We start from the raw sequence: 14126 nt of genomic DNA on the forward strand, positions 1-14126 counted from the left end.
TAGTTGACCATCACATCTGCTTTTCCAGCTGGTTAGTTTTCCACATGAGTAGATCACTATGACTATAAGCCCGTCATCCCAATTTACTTCGTCCTGTAGTGTGCCATTGGTTTGTCTATATATACACAAGATAAAAGCTTGGATGAAGGTCTCAGGCGCAGCGGAGAACGACTTCAGTCAGTAACACGCTAGTTGCAGCTTGAGTAGCATTGATTGCCTAACGGCAGGTCCACAGCAGTATCTCCCGCATTGTGAGCGTTTCAAAGTCCCTTGGATTCCATCACTCTCTCGCTCCTCGCCGAAATTGAGCCAGTCGGCCCGCCATCTCCTTCCCACACTTCCTTTCCTTATCTTCAAGGTTCCTTATCTTTTCTCCCTTTCTCTATCCTTCTTTCCTCAATCATTCTCTGGAGTCCATTTTAAGCTCTTGCTTTCCTGTCCCTTATACAGGTGGATGTAGCAGGCCGAGGGTTCTGAGAAAGCCGCCACTACATGTCAATTGCGGAACCTCCTGCCGTAACTCCAGCTAGTCTCAAACAGAATCTTAGAACGAACCAGTCTTGTGCAGACCATAGGATCCGAGGATATTACATGCAAGTTGGAAATTTGATATGATGTAAAAGGCGGAACAATGACACCACAAAATGAGAGAAGCTCTCTTAAGCGCGGAAGGGTACATCAATCTACCGATTCCGTGCTAATTCCTCATCACGCAAGGCTAATTGAATGAAATCTCACTGTAGGCCAACAAGGAGCATGATTCGAAGCACCTCAAGAAAGCGCGACGGTCTGAAGAATTACCACCACAGCCAACCGATCAGTTATACCTACCTACGCCTATAGTCCAGCAGGAGTTGAGCACAAGAAACGACGATAAAGAGCTAGCTGAAACCGCGAATGACAAAAAAAGCGTCCAACAGTGTAGTACGCCCTTGAGTACTGGTATTCCTCAGCCGAGTCCATCCCCGCCTCACGATACACAGGCCCTCTCTCAATTTGTTTATCCACCTAGAGCATTTGCCGATGAAGTTGAAGACGAAGCTGCGGAAGGGGTTTGGGGTTATCTCCTTCCCCTCGACGATAAGGTTCCAGCTGCTCTGGTTCTGCGCAAAAGGAGTGGATGTGAGAGCCATGGGCTTCGATCTACCGGAGTCACGCAAGGAGAAAAGGGGCATCCCAAGGAGCCTGAGTCAAAGAACAAGCGAGAGAGTTTGCTGGCACCGGGAGGCTATCTTGTAGGTCGCCATCGTGAGTGTGGTCAGTAAGATATGAATGATACCATGTTCAATGCACAGATTACTAACAAGGAGTCAGATCTTGTCCTAAAGATTCCCACTGTATCCAACCGTCATTTTCTGTTGTTCCCTGAGAATAAGAAAGGCGATTCAATTGCTGTCCTAGAGGATCTGTCTAGCAATGGGACTTTTGTCAACGATGCAATTGTTGGACGTAACCAACATCGAGAACTCGAAGATGGTGACGAGATCACAATTCTGGACCAAGCACGCTTTGTTTTCAGATATCCTCGGATAAGGGATACAAATCGCTTTCGTCAACAGTATCGAATTCTTCAACAACTTGGGAAAGGACATTTCGCCAGCGTATACCTTTGCGTGGAACGAGCTACGGGAATACATTATGCGGTCAAACTGTTCGAGAAACGTTCAAGTGACTCTCAAAAATCACAGACCGACGCCTTGCAACAAGAGATTGGGCTTCTGATGGGAGTCAGTCATCCGAACCTTCTATGTCTCAAAGATACATTCGATGAGAGTGATGGGGTATATCTTGTACTCGAACTTGCCTCGGAAGGTGAACTTTTCAACTTGATCGTCAGCAAACAAAGATTCTCGGAAACGGAGACCCGCCATATCTTCATCCAGATATTTGAAGGTCTGAAGTACTTGGTATGTGTTCGATGGACCCTTACTGTATCATTTCTGGGTTAGGTGCTGATCCATCCGTATTAGCACGATCGTGGTATCGTTCACCGAGACATCAAACCAGAGAATATTCTCGTTGCAGATCAAAGATTGACAGTAAAGCTTGGAGACTTTGGACTAGCCAAGATAATTGGTGAAGATTCCTTCACAACTACTCTGTATGTCGGACATACAACATGTGGTTTCGATAAGCATGTTTGCTAATCTATAGTTTTTGTCTTACAGATGCGGGACGCCAAGCTGTAAGATACCCAGTTCCTCATTTCTCACTTAAAAAATTCAAGCTCATTCTCTAGATGTCGCGCCCGAGATACTGCAGGAGTCTCGTCGGCGTAAGTACACTAAAGCAGTTGATATCTGGTCGCTTGGGGTGGTTCTCTACATATGCCTCTGCGGATTTCCGCCATTTTCCGACGAACTCTACACCCCGGAAAACCCTTACACCCTAGCACAACAAATCAAAATGGGTCGTTTCGACTACCCATCACCATATTGGGATTCTGTTGGGGATCCGGCTTTGGATTTGATTGATAAGATGCTCACGGTCGATGTTGACAAGCGCATAACTGTCGATGAATGCTTGGAACATCCATGGCTCACACAAACTTACCCTAGTTTGTCCGACAGCACGGATGGGCTGACCGGCGCCTTGGATAAATTGGACTTTTCCAAGCGTAAATTAGCTCGCGAAAGAACGCTCCTCAGTCATATCAATGATGTCAGTTTCAACGAATGCAAGGAGCGCAACGGCACTACCGTGCGGGTTTTCCACAATAGCCATACTGGGAAGCGCACTCACAATCATCCTGCCAAGGTTATTAAGGGTGGAGAGGCCTGCGACAACAACAGCGCACCTAAAGACTTCATCAACCTTGGGGAGCAGGGAGATCCACTCCTATATCCGGATGAAGCAGGGCCCAGTCACGAGTAAAGGTAACCGTTCTGTGGTGTTTATCTCAGATCCCTCATGTCTCAAATCAAAGTCTCTCTGCATACAGGATTGCGGTTCAATGTTTACATATTTCTTCTATGAAAGCTTGTAGCTGTCATAGAATGCTGCATATTAGTTAATCCCTTGATAGTTATATCCGACTGGTAGTTTCTCGCAGGCAAACCCCTCTTATGAGACCTATTATCTCCTCATGCAGCAAGAGAATCACCGCAGTAGACTTGGTAGAGATTTTTCCTTGTATGTATGGATTATCGTTTGAGCCAGGACGTCAGGAGTAGGTGATTTACTCAGGGTCTATTGCCATCAAACTGCCTTGCAAATAAATTTAACATGGCTCCTATGAATAAGGTTGCAGCTTACCCGTACGGCTTAACTTGTTTATTCGCTGGCGGGACTAAGCTATGGTTGTAGTCTCAGGAAGGCGTAAACTCCCCTCCCTCGAAATGTTCTAGTTTCGATGCAAGGTACAGTACAAAAGACTCGCCTGGGGTCGGATCTGGAACTTCATGTCTGCCAAGCAGCAACTACCAAAGACCTGCCTTACCTCTGCCTCTTGGGTACGTGGGGAGTTTACCACTAGTCTACTATATATGTCGTATTGCATATCAATTACTCTGCCCCGATAGTTAACAACAGTCAGGGGTAAGAATGTGCTCATTGATAACTTAATGGCTATTGAGACCGACATTGATAGATCCCGGATAATCAATGTTGACACAGCCGAAATCCCAATACGTACCACAGGTGTTAAGCCCTCTATAGTAGGCGGTATAACTTTCTATTCTAATAGCAATACTGGTATTGGAAAGACAGCTGGTGTCAATAGTGACTATCATTACACGTGCAGCAAATGCCAATTCTAGATCAGTTACGGAGTATATACAGTACGGGACCAGCTATTACCCAATTACCCTCCCTGGCCAGCTAAATTACAATTCAGTGAAATAACTTCAAAATTGCTAGAAAAATCACAACTATAAGATGACATACTTTTGCCTGAGGGACCAAATTATAGAAATGCTCTTTATACTTATATCTACTCCATATTATTTCAAGCTTTGGTTTCTATATTTTGGTTTTTAATTACTAAGTGAATTTCTTGGCAAGTTGTTGGAGTTTAGCTGCCGTCACGGGTGGTCAGGGAGGGAAACCAAGTTAGTACACAACAGATCTCCGTACAGTGGCAGAATCCGCGCTCAAGTCAAGGCTACTTTTTTCTCAGCCACAATCACCCTGCACGCTTCTCTTCGCTCAGTCCTCGCCTTTATATTGCTCGGGATCACCCTCACTGCTTCTACTGAGGAAGTGCTCTGAGCCTAATCTTCTTTTATTTCTAATCGTAAGGGGTTACTTATCTGACACGGCTCAATTATCTGGCCCCTGGTTCTGTCTCGCAACCGCTAGCACGACGCAGCCATGGGCTTTCTCGCGGTCTTACTCGATACTATATGCAAGCATTGCACGGAGTCTTCGAGTCTGGTCATCCTGGGAACAACACTGCTAGCCCTACTTGCTGTGTCTATCCTGCTCAATGTCTTGGGCCAACTGCTTTTCAAGAACCCGAAAGAACCACCTGTAGTGTTTCATTGGGTGCCCTTTATTGGCAGTACGATCAGCTATGGCATGGATCCGTACAAATTTTTCTTCAAGTGCCGTGAGAAGGTAGTTTCATAGGTCTTGGTTTTCTGGGTAGCTCATTTGCTAATTCACCATCAGTACGGTGATATATTCACTTTTGTTCTTCTTGGCAAGAAGACGACTGTTTACCTTGGGACTAAGGGTAATGACTTCATTCTCAATGGCAAGTTAAGAGATGTCTGTGCCGAGGAAGTTTATTCGCCGCTTACTACACCTGTGTTTGGGAGCAATGTTGTGTATGACTGCCCAAATGCCAAATTAATGGAGCAGAAGAAGGTAATCAGACACACCCGGATGAAGAGTGTCCTGCCGCTGACAACACGGAGAATAGTTCGTCAAATTCGGTCTTACCTCCGACGCCTTACGTTCCTATGTTCGTCTGATAACCGATGAAGTGGAGGATTTTGTCCAGCATTCTCCGGCTTTCCAGGGTGCTAGTGGTATCTTTGACGTGTGCAAAATAGTTGCTGAAATCACCATCTATACAGCTTCACGCTCTCTCCAAGGCAAGGAAGTTCGAAGTAGATTTGACTCCACCTTTGCTGAGCTATATCATGACCTGGACATGGGATTCGCGCCAATCAATTTCATGCTACCCTGGGCGCCTCTTCCCCATAATCGGAAACGCGATGCCGCACAGAGGAAAATGACAGAAACATACATGGAAATCATCAAGGCTCGTCGCAATGCTGGAACTGAGAAAGACTCTGAAGACATGGTATGGAACCTGATGTCTTGCGAGTATAAAGATGGCACTCAAGTTCCCGACGAGGAAGTCGCGCACATGATGATAGCTCTTCTCATGGCTGGTCAGCATTCTTCGGCTTCTACGGCTTCCTGGATTGTCCTACACCTTGCGGCACATCCGGAAATCATGGATGAGCTCTTTGCTGAACAACTCCGTGTCCTCGGCCCTGATTTGCCGCCTCTAACATACGAAGACCTACAGAAGTTGGATCTTCATGCTAAGGTCATCAAGGAAACATTGCGTATACATGCGCCTATCCATTCAATCATACGTGCGGTGAAGAACCCGATGCCTGTGGACGGAACACCATATGTGATTCCTACGTCCCATAATGTTCTCTCTTCACCTGGTGTGACGGCAAGGTCTGAGGAGTATTTCGTCAACCCACTGAAGTGGGATCCTCACCGCTGGGATGAGGACCTTGCGTCTAATGCAGAAGATGAAGAGAAAATTGACTATGGGTATGGTCTTGTTAGCAAGGGCACAAACAGTCCTTACCTTCCATTTGGCGCTGGGAGGCACAGGTGCATTGGTGAACAATTTGCCTATGTACAACTTGGTGCCATAGCAGCGGCTCTGGTAAGATTGTTCAAGTTCCGCAATTTACCCCATGTAAAGAGTATCCCTGAAACAGACTATTCAGTAAGTATCCTCATACCCAGGCATGTACCTTCTATTTTACTTACTGGGCCTAGTCACTTTTCTCGAAACCCGCTGGGAAATCATTTATACATTTCGAAAAGCGTGCTCCTGCGAGCAAATAATACTACTGCTGCTCTTTTGCCTCATGACAAATGATAGCAGATAATAGTAGATGTATATCCTTATTACCTTATTAATACTGTGCAGAACTAATAGAAGATTCCCTCTAAGCTTCATCAATTAATCATCATGAAATAAGAAATGAACAAAGGGCCCGCTGTTAGCTTATGGGACTGCGGCTGAGAAGCTAATGTATATATACGTAATAAATACATCTTACAAGTTAGAAACACATCTAAAAGCATTTGGCTTATTGGGCCGAAGCCTTGGGTTTTATGTTCAGTCCATTGTGTAGTGCAAGATAATACGAGCATGATTTATAAATATAGTGTGACAGCAATAAAATATGAATGCCTATAGTACATGCAGCAAAATTTGGTGCAAGCTTGTAGAAAAACAGGAGAAACAGGTATACCACAAGCTAATGTGAACCCATCTAAGAATTTCTAGGTTTTTAGATAGTGCCTTTCCGCCTCTCTTCGCTCCTCCGTTTCGCTCTGATTTCCGCACGTCGTCTTTCACCACCATCCACCTTGACTCCGAGTCGATCCTCCCACATACCTTCCTTCAACTCGAATAAAGCTGCGCTGCCTTTGGTGCCCTTGATCGGCTGTAGGTAAGGGCCCTTTATAGTGCTGCCGTGGTGAACTCTCATGTATGCAATCTTTTTTGGTGGCTGAGATTGGTTGTGGATATATTCTTTGGCATCTGGTGGCAGGTTGACAACAATCTTCCTCGTGTCTGGGGAGGAATTGGCCGCATAATTCGAGAGGCTTGCGGATTTGTGGCTTTCCGCAATATCCTTTGGCTTCTTGGGGACTTCAACCACCCGCAACTGTGCAGTACCATTGACAACGTGCTGCAAGTCACCGCCAGGTCCGAAAATTCCTCGTCTAAATTTCTCCCTTTTGCGGAGTAAATACCGTCGCTGGCTTGCAGGTTCAATGCCCAACTCTTTAAGCTCTGGCGAACTAATGGAAAACAGTTTATCCCAAGATGACAGCTTGCTGGTGTGTTTATTCATGCCACGGCCGATTAGTGTAAGGAAAGTCTGGACGTCTGGGACAAATGGTGTTGGTGAAGGTATTGCAACAGAAGGCACCTGCTTGTGAAGGTGCCGGAAGCATTGCTTTCCGATGGTAATAGGTCGCATTGCTCGCAAGGAGAAAAGATATGGACTGTGCATCGCCATTGTAGCCGGGCTGATCACCCAGTCCGGCCAAGATATTATGTCGTGAACTTGAAAATAGTAATAAAAGGCAATAATCTGAACATATGACTGAGCTGAGAGATCAAGGTGTTTTATTGGAACCCTAGTTTGGCAGTTGGTTCTCTTCTCCGGGTCGGGGATAATGAGGAGAAATTTTGGCGGCATCAGTTCCAGCCAGGATCAACTTAACTCCGAAACTGCCATTACCAACCTGCTCGAGATGCCAAATCACACCGTTTCCAAGAACATAAATTCCTGTGACTTGTGTCCAGTCATCTAACTAATAAATCTTGAAAACACTTTAGACTTTGGTGGTATTCTTACTACTTCTTTACTAGAGACAACCAGACGTTGCTACGTTGTAGTAACAATGGCTGTTTCTCCTTTAATCCCGAACCCTGCTTTGCATGCAGCTAAAACTACCGATGCGACAAGAGAGTCAGAGGTAAATAGCGCTGAACGCTCACCATACATGCCGAATATGAAAAACCCCTCTCATGCTACCAATGAGCGTGAGATTACCGAGCAGTTAAACGACGATGTAAGACACAAGTATATTAAAGGTATGATTTTACGCCTCATTCTCTTGAATGGTTCTATGCATCCTCCCTCGTTGCTTGCAATACTACCTTGTTGTCGCTGTTCTTGACGGTTAATGATGAGCGTGATTATTTCATAGATAAAAGGCTCGGTGAAGGTACCTATGCGGTTGTTTTCCTCGGCCACCTTCGGACAGATCCATCCTCGTTCGTCGCTATCAAAAAGATAAAGGTCAATGCAGAATATAAAGATGGACTTTCCATGGACGCTATTCGAGAAGTAAAATACTTGCAAGAGCTGTCACATCCCAATATAATAGCGCTTCACGATGTCTTCTCATCAAAGGATCAAAATCTCAATCTCGTTCTCGAATATCTACCGCGGGGCGATCTCGAGATGTTGATTAAGGATACGAATATTCACTACGGCCTCGCTGATATCAAGGCTTGGATGGGAATGCTCGCCAAAGGGGTCTGGTTCTGTCACGAGAATTTCATATTGCATCGGGATATCAAGCCTAATAACCTCCTCATCGCGGCAGATGGGGAAGTGAAACTCGCGGACTTCGGTTTAGCTAGGTCGTTTGCTGATCCCTACTTGAATATGACCCACCAGGTCATTACACGCTGGTATCGTCCCCCAGAGCTGCTCTTTGGTGCCCGGCAGTACTCGGGGGTTGTCGATATCTGGTCTATGGGCATGGTGTTCGCTGAACTCCTCCTGCGAGTTCCGTTCGTTGCAGGAAATACCGATCTCGATCAAATTACGAAGATCTGTGAAGCTTTCGGGACTCCGAATGAGGACAATTGGCCAGGTGTCACCAAACTACCTAATTATCTGCCCGCTGATCCCAACCATGTCGTCCCTCTTCAGGGCCGAGAATTTTTCTTCAGGCAATTTCCGACAGCTGGTCCTGTCGGCGCGGATTTACTGATGTCAATGTGCACCCTGAACCCTAAGAAGCGAAACACAGCTTGCAGGGTTTTACAACACGGCTGGTGGACTACTGAGCCTAAACCAACCGACAAGAAAAACCTTCCTCGCAAGATTGATGGCATTAAGAAGATGGGCGCAGACCTGACCAGGCGAGGGGGAGAAATTGAAGATTCAACATTCAAGAATGCGGCTCGACAGTTGAATTTTACTGCGGTCAGAGACTAGCTTACGAGTACCGGAACAGACTCGATGAATCGAAGTCATTCCAGGCAAATCTTGAGGAAAGTGATTTGCTGCAACGCGCGAGGTCATTTGTCTACCAGTGGGCGAAGTTGTCCAAGGTCTATCTACTGCAGAAAGCCCAGCTTCAGGGGCACACAGCCATGCGGCAGATACAGATTCTAACGCTGTTTTCTGGTATTCCAACTACCGGTGATGTGCATGAAGGGAACTGATAGCACCAGGATAACAATGAGCTTGTAGTTTCTCCCTAAAAGATATACACTCTTCCTTCCTCCCACCTGACAAAGTTGGCATTTTAAAGCTCTCCCATATAAGACCACCTGAAACTGGGCTAGCGATTGCGAGGCTCTCGATCCGCTGTCAGTCGAGATATCGTCACGAAGTAGGGGAAAAACAAGTATCAAACAGCATCCAGAAGCGTTCGACACCGATCTCTGCTGACTATCAATTCTTTCTTCTGTACCTTTTATTAAGATGCTCGCTTATCCCATGGTAGCGCGGTTTCATTTTCTAAGTCTATGCCTCGTATGGCATTGAAATCGATGCGGGGGGTATGCATCTTGTCCAGTATGTTTTTTCTAGTCGTCGCTATGGATACATACCGTGGTGTACTGTACTGTCCAGTACAAATCGAGCGGAAGGGCACCCCTACTTGACGGGGAGAGAATTGAGACTCCCTCCATACTGATCACGCGCTGCTGGTAAAGGAGCATTTAGAGAAACTGGAGCTTTTACATTCATAGGCTAAATGAAGCCCAAGAATAGTAAAGGTAATGGTCGAGCGGCATGGAACAGGTCGAGCGGCTTATTTGGCCAGTAATGGGAACAAAAACCTCCCAGTCTCATAATCTCTATAAGCATCCTCAATTGCTATCTGCAGAAAATAAATTTTAAGGATAATGATAGTAATGTAAGACGAAAAGGCTCCTTGTGTTGGTTCACATAAGGCCACAATCAAGTTGGCTCCAGGTACCCGTTCCGCACCGTGCACACACTAACTTACTACAAGTGTAAGGTACATTACGTAGTACCATGTCCTACCTATCTATGGTACATACCTCAGGTGGCTTGTCAGTTTGCCCTGGTTATTACAGCAAAGGACTTAGGTTTAAGGTAAGATTGGTCAGTCAAGTTTAGCTAAGGAGCTTACCTAGCCTAGTAAAGTAAATTCATAGTGAAGAAGGAGCCTAAGGAGGAAAGCCCTTCTCACTCCCTGCCAATGGAGACCTCCTGGAGTTCAACCCTTTCTCAGTGCTCCAACGCCCCCGTTTGAAGGCACTCATGATTACTCACTCCGTAGTGCCATTACAAGTAATACTGTACTAGTTACTAGGTAGTTACTCATACTGAATAATAAGTAGATACATACATTATTACACATTGCTGCCCGGTCCCCCTCCCCCGCCGCGCGCACGCGGTCTCAGTCTCACTTAGAGCTCATTAAACATCCCGACTGATCTACATTAGAACCTTCTTCTCTGTCCACACTATAATTTCCCGTCCCTCCGCCGCTCCGCCCCTTATCTGCACATCCATGCTTCTCTTCCCCTACATCGACTATTTGATGGCAACGTACCGATCAATTCATATTCACTTCATACAAAAGTGGTCATCTGATCTGTCTCAATTTATCCCAATCACCAATACCACATGGTGACAGTTAAGCTCCTGGCAACTTTCAATACCGCCGAGTCGCGGAGCGCGCAACGGTGTTTTTGAGCACCGCTCGGGAAATCCACGGCCGCACCCTGCTGACGGTCCATGTAAGTCCGCATAGTTGCATTTATATCCTGCCCTTTTTGGGCGATGTTATGGTTCTCGAAGATATCTCGAGATTGTCTAGGTGCAATCTTGGATCATATACATTCATATGGTCCCCGAGCACAGTGTCTCATGTCCAGTCTCGGCCCATGTTATACAATTTCAGACACCATCATTCTCCTATGTCTCCAGTTATTCTAATCAGGCCTTCTCCTCCAGGCACTGCTTCCGAAACATATCGAGTGTGAGATCCAGGGTTCTTTTCAACGTGCATGGACGATACAAATAATAGTTGTTGCATATCGTCGTCGCTCAAGCCGTGCTCGAAGATTGAACGATCGTTTAGGGGCCTTTTTTGATTGATGTCGATCGTTGATCGGCCTTTCCAAACGTCCCCATGTCTGAATTACCTCCACCACCCAAGCCCACCGCCAGCTCTCCGGCTCCTCAACTTTCTGCTCCGAGATCACGAAAGAGCCTAGCAACTTTACCACATACGCCAAGGACCCTTTCCTCATCCCAGGCTTCCTCGAGTATGCGTGCTCCCTCCAGTCCTAGATCAAGTTCTAGCAGATCCGTGCTTCATAGTCCAACAACATATGTTGGTCCATCGAAGTCCCTTATCAACACCCGGGTTCCCAGTAGTCCCGACACATCATTGCGAAGAACGGTCAGTATCGCAGCCTTCCCCCAGCCACCTAAGGCTGGAAGTCGCCCTTCGACCGCGTCCTCGATCTCAGGAATACAAGGCCTGCGTCATTCCGGAAGTCTCAAAGAACGGAAAAGCTCCAGACTGAGCACTAGCACAATCAGTAGCTACCGAACATCTAAAACAACATCCCTTATCCACGGAAACGGGGACTTGAAATCGGCTCTTAGCTGTGAGATACGGGACATGGATGCTTCCCCTCCCCAAAGCAGAAGCTCTTCTGCACAAGAGTCTTATTCGACAAGCGCAACCACATATGAGGATGGTGATGACGCAGCCGGCATATCCAAGTCCACTCTTAAATCAAAGGAGAGCAGGGATACGACAAAGGGAAATGTGATCGTGAGCGTCCGAGTACGACCTGATGTTGGGGGGGTTGAAGCAACAAAGACACCTGAATGGACGGTAGATGGGAGGCGAGCAATCATCTCCTTCAATGGGAAAGAAGGTGGTGACTATCTATATGGTATCTATATCCTGCAAACGCCAGGCTCGGAATGATGATGCGCTGATCCCTACTCCAGATAACGTTTTCTCGGCCAATGAAAACAATGCAAAAGTCTACGACGCTGCTGCAAAGCGTCTCGTGAGGAGGGTTATGGAAGGCTATCACGGTACAGTGTTTGCCTATGGCATGACCGGAACGGGCAAGACCTTTTCTATGCAAGGAACCGCAACCTCCCCAGGGGTAATTCCACTGGCGATTACAGACATATTCTCCTTCATCAGAGAGACGCCGCACCGGGAGTTTTTGTTGCGGGTGAGCTACCTTGAAATCTACAACGAGAGGATAAATGACCTGCTTTCAGCGTCAGTGTCCGGTGCGCCCTCCACTGCCCAACAAGAAGAAATCAAGTTACGTGAGGATAGCAAAAGAGGTGTATATGCGACTCCATTAAAGGAAGAAATTGTCCAGAGCCCGACTCAACTTCTCCGTGTCATCGCAAGGGGAGACCATGCGAGAAGGACTGGCAGCACCCAGTTCAATGCTCGAAGTTCACGAAGTCATGCGGTTGTCCAGATCGTTGTTGAGAGTCGGGAACGAGCACCCGCAGGTATATCCCAGGATAGGCGGTCAGGTTTGCTGCCTGGGGGGGTCAGGGTGTCCACGCTCAGTCTTATCGACCTTGCTGGATCAGAGCGTGCTGCTGATGACAAAGAACGTCGGACAGAAGGTGCACACATTAACAAGAGCTTACTGACTTTGGGCACGATCATCTCCAAACTTTCGGAATCAAAGGAAAAAGCCAGTGGTGCAACTGACAAGGAAGGCAAGCATCTGCCTTATCGCGATAGCAAGCTCACGAGACTGCTGCAGCCGGCTTTGTCAGGAAACTCTCTGGTCAGCATTCTCTGCACGATCCAGCTAGCCAGTCCAACTAAAACGCATGCTGGTGAAACCCTCAATACCTTGAAGTTTGCAGCTCGAGCGAAGAATAGCATTGTCAGTCATGCTAAGAGAGCAGAGGAGGCAATGGGAAGTGGTGGCACTGACACAGGAAGTCGGGTTCTTCTTGAACGCTATCGTTTGGAGATCCAGGCTCTCCGTAATCAGCTCGAGTGCCAGACAAAAGCTCAGGTTGAGAAAGAAGTCAAACTTGAAGAACAGCAGCTAGAAAAGGAAGCGCATGCCCGTCATGAAGAACAAATGTTAGAGATGCAACTGGCTCGGACAGCGTTAAAGGAACGTATAGAACATCTGAATCGCCTTATATTATGTTCGAAGTCAACTGGAGTGAATAACCACGGGGGACTTCCCTCCTTTGGTAGGCTTTCCAGACAATCCGCCTTCGATACTGGGACGAGGTCTCTGCGGTCTTCAGTTAGCCAGTCTACATTGAGCGCCTATGGACAACCCTCAAACCGCCCGATGTCTCTCATTTCGGTCAATAGTTATGATCCCGCAGCCAGTGCACGCCTCGCGAGCTCTTTGCCTCATGATGATGAAGAGAATATCGGCGAATTCGCAGATGGGAAGGCGAGCACTCAGCAACAAATTGCGGCCCTTCAAGCTGATCTCAATGACAAAAATCGATACATATCCACGTTGGAGAGGCGGTTGTTGCAAGCACGCCGCTCGAGTCATTCCCGTATATCAATAGGCATGAAGTCTAGCAGTCCAGATGCTGAGTTGCCTGATACAATGGCTTTGTTGCGGGAAAGGGACATGGAAATAAATGAGCTTCGTCAACAATTGGACGATAAAGATCGAATGCTCACAGCGCTCCGATCTGCTGCTCGACATCGGGATCTTGCGCACGTTGCCATCGATGCCTGTGGGCCCGGAATGAAAGAAACTTTATCTCACCGCCACAGTCTCGGGGACAGTGACTATGCCTTGACCTACACTCCAGACAACAACTTCTCCCCGCGGTTCGAAGGCACCCCCGAAGGAAAGCGGAAAAGTATGGACGAGATGTCTCGAATCCTTGATGAAATGATTCAAGATCGTGTTGAAAGCGGCCAATTAATCAAAGGCTCGCGTGGTAGTGTTCGTGTCGTTACCAGCAGTCGTCGAGCATCAGAGTCGATACCCGGAATAGCGAGTTTGACTACGAGCAACATCGATTGACTGCATCCTAGCCAGAGCACTCAAGCTTGACATTTTCGCATTATCATTTTGGAATACAGTCAGCCTATCCGGAGAATCTGCTCGCCAGGGTGAGCACTTAGACACTTCTCGA

General features: G+C 47.0%; 5 protein-coding genes across 5 annotated transcripts; 4 read left to right on the top strand and 1 right to left on the bottom strand.

Moving 5' to 3' along the window:
- Positions 1-238: 238 nt before the first annotated feature.
- Positions 239-2874, top strand: BO82DRAFT_392355 (CAMK family serine/threonine-protein kinase; the record flags this gene model as incomplete). The annotated part of the gene is made up of 6 exons (XM_025638612.1): positions 239-673; positions 744-1257; positions 1315-1907; positions 1971-2101; positions 2169-2185; positions 2228-2874. Exons 1-6 carry the CDS (start codon positions 632-634, stop codon positions 2872-2874), a joined length of 1944 nt encoding a protein of 647 aa, XP_025491602.1. The 5' UTR covers positions 239-631.
- A 1203-nt stretch (positions 2875-4077) lies between these two features.
- BO82DRAFT_336088 (cytochrome P450) lies at positions 4078-6223 on the top strand. The gene is made up of 4 exons (XM_025633329.1): positions 4078-4557; positions 4612-4809; positions 4865-5923; positions 5977-6223. The coding sequence occupies exons 1-4, from the start codon at positions 4312-4314 to the stop codon at positions 6043-6045; spliced, it is 1572 nt and encodes a 523-aa protein (XP_025491603.1). The 5' UTR covers positions 4078-4311; the 3' UTR covers positions 6046-6223.
- Positions 6224-6313: 90 nt separating this feature from the next.
- On the bottom strand, positions 6314-7455 carry BO82DRAFT_354644 (mitochondrial 37S ribosomal protein mS41). The gene has a single exon (XM_025635253.1). It carries the CDS (start codon positions 7233-7235, stop codon positions 6498-6500), a length of 738 nt encoding a protein of 245 aa, XP_025491604.1. The 5' UTR covers positions 7236-7455; the 3' UTR covers positions 6314-6497.
- Positions 7456-7734: 279 nt separating this feature from the next.
- Positions 7735-8954, top strand: kin28 (TFIIH complex serine/threonine-protein kinase subunit KIN28; the record flags this gene model as incomplete). The annotated part of the gene is made up of 2 exons (XM_025633330.1): positions 7735-7816; positions 7933-8954. 2 exons carry the CDS (start codon positions 7735-7737, stop codon positions 8952-8954), a joined length of 1104 nt encoding a protein of 367 aa, XP_025491605.1.
- Positions 8955-11130: 2176 nt separating this feature from the next.
- BO82DRAFT_284298 (putative kinesin family protein (KipA)) lies at positions 11131-14014 on the top strand (the record flags this gene model as incomplete). Its single annotated transcript, XM_025631455.1, has 2 exons — positions 11131-11908; positions 11967-14014. The coding sequence occupies 2 exons, from the start codon at positions 11131-11133 to the stop codon at positions 14012-14014; spliced, it is 2826 nt and encodes a 941-aa protein (XP_025491606.1).
- Between the last annotated feature and the right edge of the window lie 112 nt (positions 14015-14126).

This window comes from Aspergillus uvarum, assembly GCF_003184745.1.
Source record: "Aspergillus uvarum CBS 121591 unplaced genomic scaffold BO82scaffold_29, whole genome shotgun sequence".
Taxonomy (NCBI): Eukaryota; Fungi; Ascomycota; class Eurotiomycetes; order Eurotiales; family Aspergillaceae; genus Aspergillus; species Aspergillus uvarum.